Source organism: Lontra canadensis, unplaced genomic scaffold, assembly GCF_010015895.1.
Source record: "Lontra canadensis isolate GAN:19392208 unplaced genomic scaffold, GSC_riverotter_1.0 scaffold37, whole genome shotgun sequence".
Lineage (NCBI taxonomy): Eukaryota > Metazoa > Chordata > Mammalia > Carnivora > Mustelidae > Lontra > Lontra canadensis.
In genome coordinates this window covers 17255774-17274782 of record NW_022631031.1, presented here as the reverse complement: position 1 = coordinate 17274782, position 19009 = coordinate 17255774, and the positions used below count along the sequence as shown (strand labels likewise).

The 19009-nt window shown below is 37.5% G+C and overlaps 1 protein-coding gene across 12 annotated transcripts in view; it reads right to left on the bottom strand.

Annotated features, from left to right (window-relative positions):
- The window catches only part of EYA1 (EYA transcriptional coactivator and phosphatase 1), a 353650-nt gene that overhangs the window by 62667 nt on the left and 271974 nt on the right, over positions 1 to 19009 (bottom strand). For all 12 annotated transcript variants that reach the window (XM_032869202.1, XM_032869209.1, XM_032869210.1 and 9 more), the window contains one exon: positions 17985 to 18068. In XM_032869202.1, coding sequence (XP_032725093.1) covers positions 17985 to 18068 — 84 coding nt within the window. The remainder of the gene's footprint in view (positions 1 to 17984; positions 18069 to 19009) is intronic.

Below are 19009 nucleotides of genomic sequence, written 5' to 3'. Positions count from 1 at the left end.
CCATTAAATATGCAATCATTGCAATTTAGAAATTTGATGTTACTGAGATTCAGGCAGATGAAGACACTGTTGCTCCTGCAAGGTTGTTCCATTTGCTTCTATGTGTCAGTCAAGGAATTCTCTTAGGATGGCTGGTATTGAAATTGCCTTGTCCACAGTGCTGACAATGTAGTAAACCAGCTCATCTCCTGACTGAACGAGGTCTAATACTAACTAGGTCTAACACAAGACATTCTCAGGGCAACTCTTTCATGACATGACACAGAAATTAAAGGAGTTTCTTCTACAAATAATTGTGTCCATAACCTGTGGGCAAAAAACTCTTGCACGAAAGTGCAGAAGTGCATCAGAAATGCACACTTTCATAATGGTCATACCACAAGCTTTGCAGTCACAGAGTTTAGACTGGGATTCTGAACTTTGTCATTGACTAGCTATGTGGTGGTCAAGGTCAGTTACTTCACCTCTGAGCCTTAGGTCCTTCCTCAATAAAATGGGAATAAAACCAGTGTGTGTTAAAGGTTAAATTTGGTAATTTAAAATTCTGAACATAGTGCCTGGCAAGCAGGAAGCTGCTGTCGGTGTTACTATTCCTGGTAGTGGTGGTGGTATTTCTACCATTCCTATCACTACTACACCAATAGCTGTAGGTCAATCCAGACATGGGACTCCACATTCCAGTACAAAAAGTTCATTAACATTCTAAATTCAAATTGGATGTGAAGTTCAGGGTATTTAATGAAAAGGGTAACCATAAATTCCCCATGCCAGTATTTTTGAGATGACCATGTTTTTAAGAGCACAGTCATCAGTGAAGCTGATTTGCATAGAAGCTAAACTTTTAAAACCCAGTGTTATAACTCCCAGGAGTGTCTGCATTTTATTCTCACAAAAATAGCAACCAAGCTGTTTGGTACAAAGCTGGTTCTTATCACTAGGAGAGATGACCCAACCCTAGGAAACCAGCAATATGTTTCATATACTGAAGATCAAGAAGTTGAGTAGGATGTAGTGTCATTCAGATAGGGTCAAGGCACCACACCAATTAAGTTGGAAATTACAGGTGTTCTTTAAAAACAACAACAACAACAACAACAACAAAAATGTCACTTTCATAGCCAAGCAGTGTGATCTTGAGTTAGTCACAAATACCTCTTAGCCTATGCCATTAATCATTAAAAGGTCAGACTTTGTGAATAGGCAGGTAAGCATAGTCCAAATCCATCGTTTAAAGCCAGTTAGTGAATGACTTGGGAGAACACGTCTTGGCAAAAATCTTAACCCTGCCCAAGTTTAAAAAAACCAAGTGGCTATGGTGATGTATGGCAATAATCAGTAATTACTGAGGTGTATTACAAATTTAGTACCTTCAATGTATATAGTCCCTGAAAATGTTCAGTGCTCACAAAATGCTGCTGTACTCCAGCATTTCAGGAATAACATAATATCTTAGAGAGTTCTTGCTTGTGGTAGGGTTAAAGGATAAATTGTGGAAGCACTTTAAGAATATCAACATGACATATCATTATTAGCTACCATAGTAAGAAAGAAAAGTAGTGTCTTCTAGTATCAGTTCTTCCACAAATAGTAACTCTGATTGAATCAATCATCTGACTACTGGGAAAACGAAAACTTCAACGATGTGGGCATTCTTTCCCTAATGTAAATAGTTAATTACTTCCAAGTCAAGATAACATTGTATACACATTATACATAAACCTCTGTTAAATACTATTCTTACACTACGATTAGCAAGGAAACCACCTGCAGAGAAAGTGCCTAAGGCTAAACTCAAGCCTTCTGGAGGACAGTAGGATTTACCTTTAAAATTAGCTGCCAAATGCCAAGCACATCTACAGATTAATCACATTCATTCACTGGCTTGAAACTATGTTTGATAAACTAAAATTCACCATGCTACTGAAAAGATTAAATAAAGAAATGTGGCACCTGCCAGATTACTCAACATGAGCCACTGAGATCTCTTCGTTCACTAGAAGTGACCAGGAAGATTTAATCAATCATCTGCAGTAATACTGGAGAGCTATTCAAGAAGAGATATTTGAGAAAATCTCAAAATTAAGTAAGTGCTTTAGATTCACCTCCAAACTTGGCCTCACCAAAAATAGTTACAATCTAGGTATTTGCAACAAGAACTGTTAATCATTTTATTTCTCACAGTGGATCTGCATTTACTAGCTGAATTAATGAACTTATATTTTAACTCACACCCCCACAACTCTTGAGTTTCTTCCTTCCTAACCACCTGTCTTTGAGCCAAGAAGAAAGGATATACAGGATAAGTAAGAACATCCTATAATGGATTGCTAAAGGGGACTGTCTAACCAGAATGCTGAAGTTTTAAAAATGACAGCAACCAGACATTATACATCTCTTACTAGAAAGATATACCCTTCTATGAAGTCTTCACCTTCCAACCCCCCACAAAATAAATAAATAAATAAATAAATAAAAGGATCTAGCTCCTGTATTTGTAGGAAGTACAGGAGACAAGAAATATGTGACAAAGGGACACAATGGGGATTTAATGAAGAAAATCTAGACTCCTAGGAAGTGTACAGGACCAATGGTCTGGTTACTTCAACAAAAATGCACAAGATAAGGCGAAAAAAAAAAAAAAAGATTGAGTGAGACTCCATAGATTAAAAGACACTTGAGAGACATACAGTAAACTTTTAAAAATTATAAAACCACTGGGGAAAAGACTTTACAAACTAGTAAGAGAAGATAGAAGAAAACCATTTCAGTACAGTAAAGACCATATATGAAAGCCTGCAGGTAACAGCATAGTCAATGGTGAAAGCCTGAATGCTTTTCTTCTATGATCAAAAAAAAGACAAGAATGCCCCACTTTTGCACTTCTGCTTCATGGAATACTGGAAATCCTAGCCAATGCAGTTAGGTAACAAAGAAAAAGAAAGAAAAACTCATTCAAATGGGAAAGGAAGAAGTAAAATTATCTGTTTACAAAGGACACAATCTTATATGTAGAAAACTCTAAAGATTCCACACACATACACAAAAATCTGTTTCATTTCTATATATACTTCTATATACTAACAATGAACAATCCAGAAAAGAAATTAAGAAAATAATTCAATTTACAGCAGCAACAAAGGAATAAAACTTAGAAATAAACATAACCAAGTAGGCAAAAAGCTTGTACACTAAAAAATACCAAAATGTTGCTGAAATCAAAGAAGGCACAAATAAGTGGAAAGACATTCAATGGGAAGACCTAATATAAAGATGTTAAAAGTACCCAAAGTGGTTTGTAGATTTTATTCAACGTCCATCAAATTCTCGATGGATTTTTTTTGCAAAAATAGAAAAATCCATTATAAAATTCATATGGAGTCTCAAGGGACTCTGAGTAGCCAAAACAATCTTGAAAAAGACAAGGTTGGGTCTCATATTTTCTGGCTTCAAAACTTATTACAAACCACAGTAATCAAAACAGTGTGGTACTGACATAAAGAAAGAGATACAGACCAATGGAATATAACAGAGTCCAGAAATAAACTCTTATGCATATGGTCAAATGATTTTCACCAGGGGTACCAAGACCATTCAATGAGAAAATGATAGTCTTTTCAACAAAACTGGGTACTGGGGAAATGGGATATCCAAATGCAAAAAGAACAAAGATGGATTATTACCTTATGCCATATACAAAAATTAACTCAAAGTGGACCAAAGACCTTAATTTAAGAGTGAAAGTATAATACTTTTGCAGGAAAAGCTTCATGACACTGGGTTTGACAGTAACTTCTTAGATATTACACCAAAAGCAGAAGCAATAACAGAAAAAAAAAAAAACAAAAAAAAAAAAACAACCCCAGATAAATGAGACTATATCTGAAAACTTCTGTGGGTGAAAGAACCCAGTTAGCAGAGTAAAAAGGCAACCTATGGGATGGGAGAAAGTATTTATAACTCATGTATCTGGTAAGAGGTTAATATTCAGGATATATAAAGAACTCCAACAACTCAGCAACAACAAAACAATTCGATTTAAAAAATGGGCAAAAGACCTCAACAGGTATTCCTTCAAAGAAGACATATGAATAATCAATAAGCAAATGAGAAGATGCTCAATATCACTAATAATTAGGGAAACAGGAATCAAAATCACAGTAAGATGCCACTTCACACTCATTAGGATGGCTACTATCAAAACAGGGGGGAAGAGAAAAAAAAACAGAAAATAACAAGTGTTGATGAGCAAATGGAGAAAATGGAATATATTTACATTGTTCATGAGAACATAAGATGGTACAGCAGCTATGTAAAATAGTATGGTAGTTTCTCAAAAAATTAGGCATAGATTATTATGTGATCTAGCAATTCTACTTCTGCATATATACTGAAAGCAGGGTCTTAAAGATATTTGCATTTTAAAACCTTTAATTGAAGTATAGTTGACATATTAGTTTCAGGTGAAAAAAAAAACAATACAAAAAAGAAAAAGCTATTTGTACACCCATACACACTTAATTCACAATGGCTAAAATGTACAAGCAACTTAAGAAGTGCCAGTGATGGATGGATAACCAAAATCGGATATACCTCTATAACGGCATATTTTATTCAGCCTTAAAAAGGAAGGGAATTTTGACACCTGCACACAACACGAATGAACCTTGAAGACATTATGCTAAGTGAAATAAGTCATTCAGAAAAAGACAAATTCTGTATGGTTTTACATGTATGAGGTATTTAAAGTAGTTAAAATCATAGAGACAGAAAGCAGAATGGTGGTTGCCAGGAGCTAGGGGCAGGAGAGTAGGAGGAGGTGTTTAATGTATAGACTTTCCGTTTTGCAAGGTGAAAAGAGTTATGGAGACTGCTTGTACAACAATGTGAATAGATCTACTACTACTGAACTATACATTTAAAAATGATGAAGGGGGTGCCTGGGTGGTTCAGTCGGTTAAGCATCTGACTCTTGGTTTTGGCTCAGGTCATGACCTCGGGGTTTTGACACTGAGCCCCAAGCTGGGCTCTGGGCTCAACAGGGAGTCTGCTGAGATTCTTTCCCTCTTCTTCTCCCTCTGCCCCTGCCTCTCTGTCTCTCTCCAAAATAAATAAGTAAATCTTTAAAAACTGCTTTAAAAATGACTAAGAAGGTAGAGTTTACATGGTATGTACTTTATTACAACTTAACATAAAAATGAATTAGAGTTAAAGAAATGTACCTGTTAATTATGCATTGAATAACAAAGAAATTACTATTAATTCGCTAGATAACTAAAGTACTGGGTACCATCTACTCTTTCTATTCTAAAAAATTCTTTTAATGGAGTCTTAAATATATACTAGAAATATACACAAATGAAATAATATATCTGGGATCTGCTTTCAAAAATAATCATAGGACAGAGCAGGGCAGTGGAGGGATGTGGTGAGAGGCAGATACAGGAAGATTCACTAGGATTTGACATTGTTAGTTTAGAAAGGTTACAATGAGTTTCATTATACTATCCCATCTCCTTTTCTATATGTTTAGAAGTCAGTATAATAATTTTTTTTTTAATATAGAAAAAATACTCACCAAGATAAGACTGGTTGCATTTTGGTGATGAAACTATGGCTATTTAATTTGAAAACTTACAGCACACTCAAGCCATATTATAAAACGTCAAAAACTTTTTTTAAAAGTCAAAATTACAAAAGCCTGGCAGAGTTCCTCAGCCTATCACCATTTATTGAAAAGAAGGCACTAGGCCTTGCTTGGTAATCCTTACCCAGGCTTAAGTGAGCTTTAGAATATACACAAGAATCTATGTCAGACACTGCTTTGCCTGTATTAACTCTCCTAATTTTTATCACATGGGATGTTCGCTTCCAGAAAACCAGGGGAACTTCTACATTTATAATTGAAGCCACAGGACCTCCGTCTCATGCACTGAGGAATGACGGTATCACATTGCAATGCTGATCGGCTGCGAAGGAGAATTCCCAGTGTAATTTAAGAATAGCGGTAACCCTAGAAGCATCTCATTTAGGTCCTCTGGCATTTATGTTTTGGTTGTACCGCTCCCGTGGATCCTGATTTTTTTTTTTTTTTCTCATCCACAAGACTAGTGTTATCATCTGACATCCTATTATTGGCTATTTCTAACTAGTTAAGTGATTATTGCTACTGGAAGAGAATGCCTGTCATGAATAACACAAGGAGACTAGTTTCTTTCGTAATATTATTATTCCTTTGGAGATCTTGTGGTTTCATTCTTTGTGGATTTCTAGTGGCATTCCTTCAGAACAGTTGTGCCCCAGGGAAAGACTACTGTTGAAGAGTTACCCCTTCTCTCCCAGCAGCCCCCTTTATTAATTTATAAGCTCCCTGAAAGCAGGAATTGTGGCTAGCACCACTATATATACAAATATATACTAATTACAAATATATACTATATATACACATTTGTTCTATATATATAAATATATATACACACACTATATATATACACTATATAATATATATATACACAATATATTATATATACAAATACATACTATAAATATATTTGCTTAAGAAGTTATGGAAGACTGACGAATAACTTGTTAGTGTCAGGCCAGGAAACAAAGAGTGTCTCAGGCAGGAGGAAGGGTGGGTAATCAGGTGTGTGTCTTGGGTACTATAGCCTATGTAACATAGGAAATTTTGTGTGTGCAACTTGAGAAGGGTGCCATTTGCTAGTACAATTTTCTGAATTATTTCATGGATGTTTTCAGTGATCATTACCCACAACTAAACTACTGCCAGAAGGATAAGGTACTAAGTGCCTCCTATTATGACAAATTCTTTTGACAGAGTCTTAAATCTAGGGTAGTCCCAGCATGTAGAACACATGTTATTAGCAGGACACCTTAGCCAATAGGGACGTCACAGTGAATTCCTCTAGGTCCCCGCTGGTGGGGGGCAGTGGGTAATTTCTTACATGACTTTTGCTTTCTTCCAGTGACCAGGTGGAAGTTCATGCTTCTCAGATTTTTTTTTGCCCATTTATGTTGAGAAATACTGTAGTTGCAACTGCATTGCTAATTCCATTATTTGTATATATTTGTTTGTTTGTTTGTTTGTTTTCTTTTTAAGATTTACTTGAGAGAGAGTACATGTGTGCGTGCACAGGGGGAGCAGCAGAGGGAGAGGGAGAGAGAATCTTAAGCAGTCTTCCTACTGAGCACAGAGCCTGATATGGGGTTTAATCTCACGACCCTGAGATCGTGACCTGAGCCAAAACCACAACTTGGATGCTCAACTGACTGAGCCACCCAGGCGCCTCTGTACATGATACTTGATCTAAACTATCTTTTAAGTAAGTGCTGCAAAAAATATTTGAAGGGTCATATGCACTCATACTCAAGTCTCACTCCCTAGCTTCAAGTGGCAATTTAATCTATTTTTAATGTCAAACATGAATCACCCCCCACAACCCCACCCCCCACAGGCAGAACTGAGCCTGATTTAAAATTATTTTCTTAACCCATTTTCATTTACTGTCTCAAAAATTCTACTTCTCTGTGTGTCTCAGAGTGTCCATGGTCCTTTAAGCCTCAAAACAGATAGTTTAAGGAAAACCTATTTATCTCTGCTTGGGTTTTTAGAACAGGAGCTAGAATGTTTCTCTGAGTGTAAAAATAAAAAAACTTTCTTCTTTCTCTAGAAATCTTAAAACTAGCCATTCAACTAACCATAAAAATATCTTCCTTTTATGTAATTATATTAAAAGATACCTCCCTAGATTTTTAGTTTTGGCTTAAAAATGTCACAAGTGCCAAATATTACATCAGATCATGTACAGTCCAAAGAGAATAACAATCTCATTTCAGTTTTACTATAAGAACAATAAAAAATAGTGCCAAATATTAATAAGGATGCAAGTTTTCTTTTTTGCTTAGATATACCAGTAAAGCATTAACAGAAAAAATTGTTCTTATTTAAAAAAAAATTTTTTTAAAGTATGCTCTACACCCAGTGTGGGGCTTGAACTCATGACCCTGAGATCAAGAATCACATGCCTTACTGATTGAGCTAGCCAAGCACCCAAAACTGTTACTATTTAAAATGTAACTCTGGTTCCTACTGACATACCCTGGGGCATTTGCCTTTTTATTCCTTTCCTTTTACTATCTTATTTTTCTAAACTGATAAGCAGAAAAAATAATGGTAAGATAAACCAAGCAAGCACAAAAGGCAATAGACGTTTGTCCGATTTAAATTCTTTAAAGTCGAAACCTTTAAGAAATATTTTAATATCCAAGTCATTGTTCCAATTTTTAAAAATTTTTAAAAGATTCTCTTTATTATTTGAGGGAGAGAGAGAGCTTAAGAGGAGAGAGGTCAGTGGGAGAAGCAGACTCCCTGTCAAGCAGGGAGCCCAGTGTGGGACTCGATCCGGAGTCAGACCTGAGGATCATGACCTGAGCCGAAGGCAGTTGCTTAACTAACAGAGCTACCCAGGCGCCCCACCAATCTTATTTTTTGTTAAAGATTTTATTTATGTATTTATTGGGAGGGGGAGGAGCAGTGGGTGAGGGAGGAGGGAGGGAGAGAATCTCCAGCTGACTCCACACCGAGCTTCAAGTCCACCACAGGGCTTGATCTCAGGACCTTGAGATCACAAACTGAGCTGAAACCAAGAGTCTGACACTTAACCGAGCCACCCAGGCACCCCTATTGTTCCAATTTTAGATAGTCAAAGCATTCTGAATTAGTAATTGGGTTCTACAAAGTACCTATGGTGTTGGGGATTTATTTTTCTGAAAGTTAAAAAAAAAAAAAAAATACATATATATATATATATATAAACACATATATATCACATGTTATATATGTGTATTTACATGTGTATATATATATATAAAACTTTTAAATTTTTATCTATTCCATTTTCAGTTTATAAGCACATTTTAAATATATGCTAAATGTCTTTTGTGTCTCTCTTTTTTGAATGTGTGCCCCATTATATCTATGAGATCAAATCTATACCAACTCCTAGCAATTGCTATTCTGCTTTGGATCAAAAATAGAATACATCATATTTAAGAAAATGCTGTTTAAAGAATTAATCTTGGGCTAGAAAGAGTTACTAGAAGATGGTCCAACTATTTCAAAAGCACAACTAGTTCTTCAGGATATGGTACTTGGATTTTGAATTTGTAGAACGAAGGATACGGTTCCTAAACCATATCTGCCCTGATCCTATGTGGGCAGCTAAGCTTCCCTTGGCAAGCAATCATTCCGTTGTAGTGGCCCAGTGAGGTGTGATGATAACAGTGTGGACAGGTTTAGGAGGATTTGTTGGTCAATGGGAAAATCTTGTAAAGTATGCTCAAGTTGACACAGCTTTGGGAAGCACCATCCAGATGAACACAAAAATACCTGCTTGGGACCCCTTCAACAAGTCCTTATTTAGAATGCTAAGCTTGCAGCCACAAACAAGGCCTGGATGTCATTTAAAATAAATTCTCATTCAGGATCTTTTGTTTGGGGGAAAAGAAGCTGAAAAACAGGAATGGGCACTCTGAGTACAGGAGGGACCTATTTTCCCGGCCCCATGCTGGCTGCTCACAAGGGAAGGATTAAAGAGAAGATTAGGAAAATTAACTTCCTTATCTGAGAGGAGGAAAAAAAAAATTATGCAAAAATGTTATTTCTTTCAAAAAAAAAAATCACTCAAAGTGTTATGTAAGTGGTCTATATAACCTGTGAGACCCAAAGTTTCCACTGTTTTCTTTCCACCTGTCTAAAGTCATCAATACCATCAATGGAATATTAACTTCTCGCAATTTTAGAAGCTCCTATCACTGAACAGCTGGCATAAAATGCCACGTTTTAGGAGCTGGGTGTAGTTCTGAAGCCAATTAAGGAATAATCTGGATTATCATAAGAGAGTGTATACATGTGAAAAATAAACCATGCTTGAACTACTGACTGAATGATTAAAAAAGAACAAAACAAAACCAAACCCAAACTTGTGGTGGGGCTAATCAGGTCATTTCTACTGATTAGATATGTGACACCCAACTGCTTTAATTTCCTCCTTAAGAGACTCCCTTTCAACATCATGAAAATAATACCCACGTGGAAAGTAAGAAAAAGAACTTCACTATTCCAAAGATTAATTTTGATTGTGGAGAAAGCCCAGTGAATCCCAAACATAGGACAACTGCCAAGAAATGGTACAAAGTGGGAGGAAAAAGAAGAAAACCAGAGCAGACCCAGCCAAATTGGCCTGGACACATAAGGACCCGCACAGAGCCAGCGAAAGCCTCAAGAGCTAATCCAATCAAAAGACCTATCTAGATTTCATCTGTAACCACTCTCCTATCTCCCTCTTTCCTCGTGTTATAGCCATTTTCTTAGGCCTTTATTATTTCCTACCAGGAGAACTGTGATGATCTACGCTGCTATCAGGCTAGTCTCCCAAATTGTGTAATTCCATCAGGTCCCTCCACTGTTTTTATACTGTCTGTGGCATCCCCACTCCTACAGCACAAAATCTGGGCACTCAGTGCTCCCTGCCATCCTCCTTTGGGGGCAATGGACCCATCACAAGACTAGATTATGTTCCTGCTGTTGTCAGTTAATAGATGTGCTCCCTGAAGCTGATCATTTAATTTTTCTGAGACCCAGTTTTCCCACTAGAAAAAAAGAAGAAACCAGCTGGATAATAAATGTGAGATAGGTGTGTAAACTCTACAAGATCAACAAAGGTATGGTATTTTTATCGCCATTTCAATACATTATGTGCTGCTCATCTTCTGCTGGTCCAGTCCTCTAGATGTATTTAACAGATCAATCTCCAGCCATTTGACCTATGGTTTCCCTAAATGGTTATCTTTTGCTTCCACCTCTCCCTCTCTGCTACCTGCAACAACAAAATACTGCCTCTCTGATGGTCCACCCCCCTCTCAGAATCCCCAAGGAAGCGAGAGCTCTTATTGATGGAATGCCTCTAAGTATTTTTCTAGTTGGTTTATACTGTTCTCACAGCAGTGCTGTGATTGCTTTCATTTTGTAGATGGGAAGATTAAGACAGCAAGTAAGACTCGGAGAAACAAGGAGGCTATCCTAAGGCCACAGAATGAGGGAAGTCCAAGGCTGGTGGGGGCAGGTCAGTGTTGTGTGTGGAAAGCTGTGATCTGTGCTCATTCACTGTGTTCCCTTTCACAGGTCTGCAGGAAAATAAGGCCACGTTCAATAAGGTAGCAGGAATACACATTTCACTGCCTGCCACTTAGGAGGAAGGGGCTGGCAGTGAAAGGGAGAGAACAACTGGCAAGATAAGGACAAAGAAATGAATGGAGGAGGATCTTTCAGCTGGACAGCCCTCTGACAGTCAAAAACACTATCTTTTTTAAACAAAAAACTAAAAGTGTTTTGTTTGGAGAGTTTGGATTCTGGGTCATTCCACAGTATCTAAAAGTTCTGCTTGGAACCATGAATTATTTCATCATTTCGGTCTAACCCATCATTGATATCCAAAGAAGAAAGTAATAAAATCAGGAAACCATGCTCTGGGATTGAAATGGCCACTGGTTACTCTGCTGCACACCTGTCACATTGCCTTTGGGTGCTGCTCTGCTGTGGTGAAAAGTGTGTTTTGGGCTTCACTCATTTATCGAATAGTTCTTCACTGAGAACCATGGTTGCTATGGCCACCTGTCCACCCAAACTCACTCTCTGTTTTTTCCCCGGCACACAGCTGGGCCATTTCTGCTTTCCCAGCCTCCTTTGCCCCGGGCCATGTAAGCAGAAGTGTGTACCCCTTCTAAGCCTGGTTTGTGTAGCCTTCCATTCTAGCTCCCCCTGCTTTTTCACTCTGTGGGTTAGAAAGCTGATGACAGTGATCACAGAATCCTAAGAGCTAGACGGTGAGATGGCACAACAATGATCTGTGTGACCAAACCTTACCTAAACCAAGTAACCTGGAAGATCCACTCGAGACCACTAAGAAAGAGACAAATTTCTATTGTCATGACATATTGGGCCTATTTGTTATAGCTGCTGCACCTACCCTAACATATTCATGTGCTGGCTTGTGCTTCATTGGGGACCCAGACACAGACACATGATACTTGCACTGAGTTTACAATCTAGTTGGCCACAGTGTGTATCATTGAACTGTCCTGATGTCCCAAGGGCAGGAACAAAATGAAGCACCCCAAGTTCAGAGCACGATCTAGAGTAGAGGCCGGCATGTTTTTCCTCTAAAGGGAGAGACAAAGATATGAGGCTTTGCAGTTCACAGGAAGTCTCTGACACATATTCTCTTTCTTCTTCCTCTCCTTTTTCACAATCCTTTAAAAATTTAAATAACGTTCATAGCTTGAAAGCCCAACAAAAACAAGCCACAAACCAGATCTGGCCTATGGAATATGGTCTGTCAATTCCTGGCCTAGACCCTTAGTCTTGATTTTTAAAACCCAATGGAAGAAAAATACTTCATGATGGATGAAATTTATGTGAAACTCAAATTTAGGAACTACAAGTAAACTTTTACCAGAATACAGATACATTTATTCATTTGCCTATTGTCTGTGGCTGTTTTGCACTCCTAGGGAAGAGGTGAGCAGTTATGAAGGCATATGGCCCATAAAACCTTCATTTTTGGTAAAGGGTCAGCTAATAAATATTTCCCAGCCTCTGGTTCAGAGCTTCCTAAAGAGAGATTATTCTGTTTAAGTAACCAGATCCTCTACAACCCAAGGAGGACATTGTGTGTCTGCTACTTTGGTACTATGCCAAGAATTCGGCATCTATACCAGCCACCCCAGAAGAAGATCATCCCTCAAAAGATTTTGTTGGAGTTTAGTGTTTCTCTCTGAAACACTAAAGGTAAGGGTAAGGACAGCAACCTATACTGGTTAACAGGCATGTTCAAATGAAATTGGCTCTCAACTGCTGTCAATTTTTTCTCTACTCAATGTCCTAAATGATTAGTCAACATTCACTAGGGAGGGCTTAGTTGATTTAAATTCACACTGGTGACTAGCAACCTTTTAAAAATCTGGTGCATTATAAAACAAATGTTTAGAGAGCGGATACATGATCAATCAGTGACACATGCTGTTTTCATTATAGGGTTATTGTTATTAATAAGACATAGTGCCAGGCTCTTTTGATTCAGGATACAACTTAGATCTTTCTTCTCCTGGCTTTACCAAAATATATTTGACACAATTGAATTCTTAAAACAATTTAGCAAGTCAAGTCGCCAATTTTATAGATGAAGAAACTAGACGTCAGTGTGAATAAACAATTTACTCAGGGTCAAAGAACTGAAAAGTCCGAGTGTGGTTTTGAGTCTAGATCTATATGAATTCAATTCTGATGCTTTCTATCTCATGATAGGTGGATCTCCATTGGTACTTCATAAACTTAAAGACCATACGACATATTACTCCCTGTTTTGTGTTTTTTTGATAGTCAAGGTTCAATCACACTAAAACAAAATTAGTGTTTAATTTATGTCAGACATTTGGTCTCTAACCCTTTGAGTTTCGTATCTGTAGAAGGGGCTTGGTAATAGGAATTTTAGAGCACTAATGTTGAATCAAATGAGTAATGGGTACATAGGAAATTCTTAATAAGTAGAGCCTATAGTTAAAAATGTTATGTTTTATGTTATCTCAAGTGTTCATGTTTAAGTTTTTGTGTAAAATGAGGAGTGGGGCTCAATATCTTTAGGACCATTTCTAGCCCAAATCCATGAGACACAGGTGTTCAACAACAATAAAAATAAGGTATTGAAACAATGAAGCCATTGGCTATAGGTATCTTGGGGAGTCCTCCCACAAGAAGGGAACCAGGCTTGCGACATCAGCCCAATACTTACTTGGAATATAAGTTTGGGGTATATGATTTGATATTAACAACAGGATTATATTGTCTAATTTAACAAGGGCATTCAATGGAAAAAAGATCAAGATTTGTTTTCTTCAGCAAAACTGGGGGATATGGATTAGTTTGAAAGCAACTTTTAAAAATGCATTAAACAAAAAAAGCTAGGATAGACATGATTAACAACAATCTAATTTATGGTAACACACCCATGGACTTCATTTTCATGCTAATATGTTCTTTCTTTTCTCTTCCCTAGCCAGACCTGTCATGCACCTAGCAGCCTTTTTGTTCCCATCACCTTTGTTATAAAACACTTCCTTATAATGCCCAACATACCTGCTTCCCACAGCTCGGATTACATGGAAGGTGGGACATTCTCAAACTTTTTTGTACATATTGCTGTAACATGCCCTAATTTTGCATTATATCAACCAGATCTTGTATCCCCTTACTGAATGGCCTACTCATTGAGTTGCCTAAGCTACTGTGACTAAGCTACTTCTCAAGTATCTGGTTCCCATGGAGACAGAACAGCTATCACATTGTCAGGCATTCATTTCTTTATATGCCTGTAGAGTAATGCCCAACCACATGCTCCCTTAACAATGCTCAGAGACACCACCAAAACTATGCTCCGAGAAAAAAGGCTTGCCCTTCAACTGCTTTAAGACTTCTCTCCTTAGTGAAAGGAATGAAAGGGAGGCAAGGGGTTCGGATCAGCTTGACTATTATTATTGTTTGGAAGAATCCTTGTTGAACCACATATTTTTACAAGGCGTGATTATCAGATTTGAGAGCAAATTCTTCCTGACTCTAAAGTTCTCTAATAAAAAGAACATTAAGCAAGCCTCCTTGCATGCTGCAGGCTACAGTTCAACATCCTCAGCAATGTGTCTCTAGAAGGGATGCCTCATGACATTGAGACAACAGGTGTTCAGTGCAAAAGAGGCGTTCGCAAACATTTAGTATGAAATCATACTAAAAGGGTCTGAGGACCTTCTGATTCAGAGCTGTGTACTGCTGACGCTAACCCTGTCATCTGAAGACCTGTCCATTCCCACATGTCCCAGGCTCACCTTTCAACCACCTTCTTGCCTGGTCCAAGTAGATGTCTTTCTCATCTCAACAAATACACAACTAGCCTCCCAGCTGCTTAGGACAAAAACCTGGGAATGTCTTTTTTCACTCCCCTCTATTACTGCCCACCAGAATAAGCCAGGTCCTTTACAAATCTCATTTTTCTACTTCCAATACAATCCAAAAGCCAGTGAGTTCTCTCCATCTCTACTGCTAGTACATCGGGTCACCCCTATTACCTCCTTTCAGTTCCCCAACCCTCTTTCCCCATCATTGTTCTCCACACACAGCCAAAATAATTTGAAAATCTAAATCAGATCTTGTCATGTCCTCCCTTGAAGTCCTTCAGTAAATTCTTCTGGGATGTGCAATGAGATTAACCCTCTTGACATGCCTTGAACTTGCCCTCATCCTACCACACATCCTGACTCTGCATCTTCATCACTGAGCTCAGCCACACTTGCCTCTAACATCAAACCATTTCCTGCTTCTGTGCTCACTGCTTTCTCTGCTTAGAACTCTCTTTCCCCTGATGGCCACATTATCAACAAGCCTCTTTTATTCTGACCTCTGGTTCAAAGTCATACTCAGGAAGACCTTCCCCAAACATGCCTTCCAAGGTTACTTTCTTCCCAACCCCTGCCAACTTATAAATGAATGGTTAACTTACATTTAAATATTTCAGATCACCCATACTAAAGAATATATATACATTTGGTTTTGAAAATTATAGGAGATAAAACTTTTTATCATATGCTCTAGGATGAGAAAACTAAACAAAATAACAAAATACTATTTGATAAAACCTCAAAATACTGATGGCTGGTACTTTTAAAAATAAAATTTGTGGTACTTGTAATGCTTTGTTTAGATATTGTTGAGGGTCTGGATGAAAAACACTAAGCTGCCAGTGGTTTCTAGGTTAGGTGTGAATTCCATTTGCAAACCAATGATTTATGGCCTGGGATTGACACAAGGTCATTAGGTCATGGGGATGCTCACCGCCTCACCCAAAGTTGGCCCCTTTCAGTGGTGAACAGAGCCCTGATCAAGACAGCTCTCTTTGCATCAATCTGGCCCTTAATGAGAAAGCTTTCAAAGATTCGACACTTTCTGGATGGTTTTCAAACGCTGGTGTTCTAAATGCATGCTCATTTCAATGCTTTCTTCCTTAAGAGTTAGTTGTAGGGACATTAAAATGGTTTGATTAAGAAGATCTTCAGGATTCTTCCTACTAATGATACATTGATATTTCAGCTACTAATCCTTAGTTTGTTAAGTAGTAGTCTTGTGGAAATACTAGTAATAGTATTCATAGAAATACTAGTAATCGTATTCATAGAAGGAGGAAGACCAAAACACGCCACAGCTAATATTTATCGAATCCTTATTATGTGCTAGCCACAGCGTAGAGACTTTCTTTGAATGATTGAGTCTATGGCTTTATTTTTTTTTCTTAATAATAATCATACTGTACTTTTGTTCACTGTCTCCTTCTCATAGAAAATCTAACAATAAGATGGGGAATTTTGTGCTTTACAGATAACTTATTTCTGAATAGAAATTCAAAGGGTGGACTATTCCAGAATATGTTTGTTCTTACAAATGTGCATTTTTTCCAGCCTTTTTTTGGGGGTGGGGGGTTAGGTGTATCTTCAGGGTTAAGATAAGGAAAGCTGCATTGTGACGCTCAACTGATAATTCCTCAACTTTCACTGACAAAGTATACCTACATGGCAGCATTCAATATGTATGTATCGAAAGAATGGGTGCCTGGATAAAATCTGTATCGAGAGGATACGTTTTGTGGGTATCAATTTTAACATTTAGTTGTGATAAACACCTGGAGTCACCAAGACACAGAATTCATTTCCTAAGGCTCTGAACCAATGGCTTCAATGATGTTAGACTTGTAAAATGATTTCTTTAAAGATCAAAAAAATGAAAATACCATATTCACAGGATAACTTCAGAAATTACCTATCACCACTTTAAAAACACAGTTTTTGTGTAGGAAAAGTTTATGAAACCACCAAGGAATAAATCAAAAAGAATTTCTCAGGTTTTTGAGAAGCCCAAAAGCATCCACCCACCAGACTCCAACATGGAGGCTGAACGTCTACTCATAGAAGGTAGTCTCTAATATCTTTTTTTCTTCCTTCCTTCCTTCCTTCCTTTCTGTCTTTTTGTCTTTCTTTCTCCTTCCCTCCATCCTTCCTTCCTTCCTCTCTTTTATCTATCTATCATCTATCTATCTATCCATCCATCCATCCTTCTCACAGAGATAGAGAGACAGTGAGAGAGGAACACAAGCAGGGAGAGTGGGAGAGGGAGAAGCAGACTTCCTTCTGAGCAGGGAGCCTGATGCAGGGCTCAATCCCAGGACCCTGGGATCATGACCTGAGCTGAAGGCAGATGCCCAACAACTGAGCCACCCAGGCAGCCCTATAACGTTCTTTTGTATATACCACACCAAAGTAAGTATTGTAACAACAGTATTTGTCCAATTGCCATTCAGAGGCCCAATTTTACATACCATTCACGTAATTTAGCCTCATGACAAAGGGATTTATAAAGACATTCATAATGGGTGTTTTGAAAGTAAAATACTAAAACTGCTAATCACTGAAGACAAGAACATGTAAAATACTTGCTCCACTGAATATGTTATGAATAATAAAAGTAAAAGAATGGTGCAAATAAAAAAAACAAAAATTGTTCTATGTCTCTCTATATTTTATTATTTCATCCTAGAACAGTATCCAAACACTTTTATTTATTAGGGTCTGAAATCAGAATAAATTTAATTGCATAAACTTTTTCTCATTTTTAAGGACCTAAAAAAACTCCTTTTGTTCATTTATATGTTTTTGCCTTACATATATATTGGACTCTATCAATAAATTAAGACGTTCCCCTTTCATACTTTAGATTTATTGTTTAAAGTTAAACCACATTCCCATCTGGACAAAAAACTCAGTTCCAGGCATATTTATTCTAAAGAAATTAAAAACTGATGTCTCTTGGTACTCACCCTCCCATATCTGTTGGCATAGGACCCAGTGAGCAAGGAATGGAAAACGATGATTGTCTCATCCAAGTCCCAGATGAACACCCTCTACAAAGGAAGAACCAAATCAATATGTCTTTCCCTTGGTTGAGAAACCTGTTATTCAGTGAACTTCAACATAAATAAGCACTCTTAAAATAGAAGACAGAAGAAAAACCTGAATTTACTGTGTTTTTAAAATACAACTGTTCCAAAGAGCATCCTCTAGCTTTTCTCCAGAGTATAGCATCAGGTGAGATATAAGAGAATAATTATATTAGTGACATCAATACAAACATGGGCAAGAACTAATAATATAAGTCCTTTCTACTTCTGAAGTATATTCTTAGTTTACTCTTCTGAAAAAATGAACAATGAGCTAAAACTAGTCTGTTTATAACTTCTTGAGACAGAGAGAGGCCAATGAATTAAAACTCATACGTTTTTCTTACCTCTTCCGCTTATTAAGAAGCATTAAAATAGTGAATCTTATGTTTGATTTTCATCAAGCCAAGTATTAAAAAACTATACCTAAAACCTAAAACTTCACATCAACTATTCACCTTATGCTACCTTTGGACTGTTATCACATGGATGGGTTATGTATGACTCCTGTCTGGTTTTCTTCAGACTGCAGACAGTTAACAAGTTAAGCAGACACATCACACAGGCTCTTGACACACTCAGGGTATTTGGAATCAGATTTACAGGAATTCACTTCAAAAACATCTTCGAGATACCACAGAGGCCTCCCAAGCCTACTTGTCTTCTTCCCCTTTCCACTCATACCAATATATATTCAGACACATGGGTTCTGCTGGGAAATTTCCATCTTTTCAGCCAAAATAATCATGTTTTCCACCATCAGATTTCACTGAGCAAAATGCAGAAACTAATTGCAGTGGATTCAAGGCTATGAAATCTACCCTTCAAGGTTTTATTTAATCCCTCCTGCTTTTGAACTCCACCAAAACAGGTCTCATAAGATGACTACCATTTCAGTTTAGAAC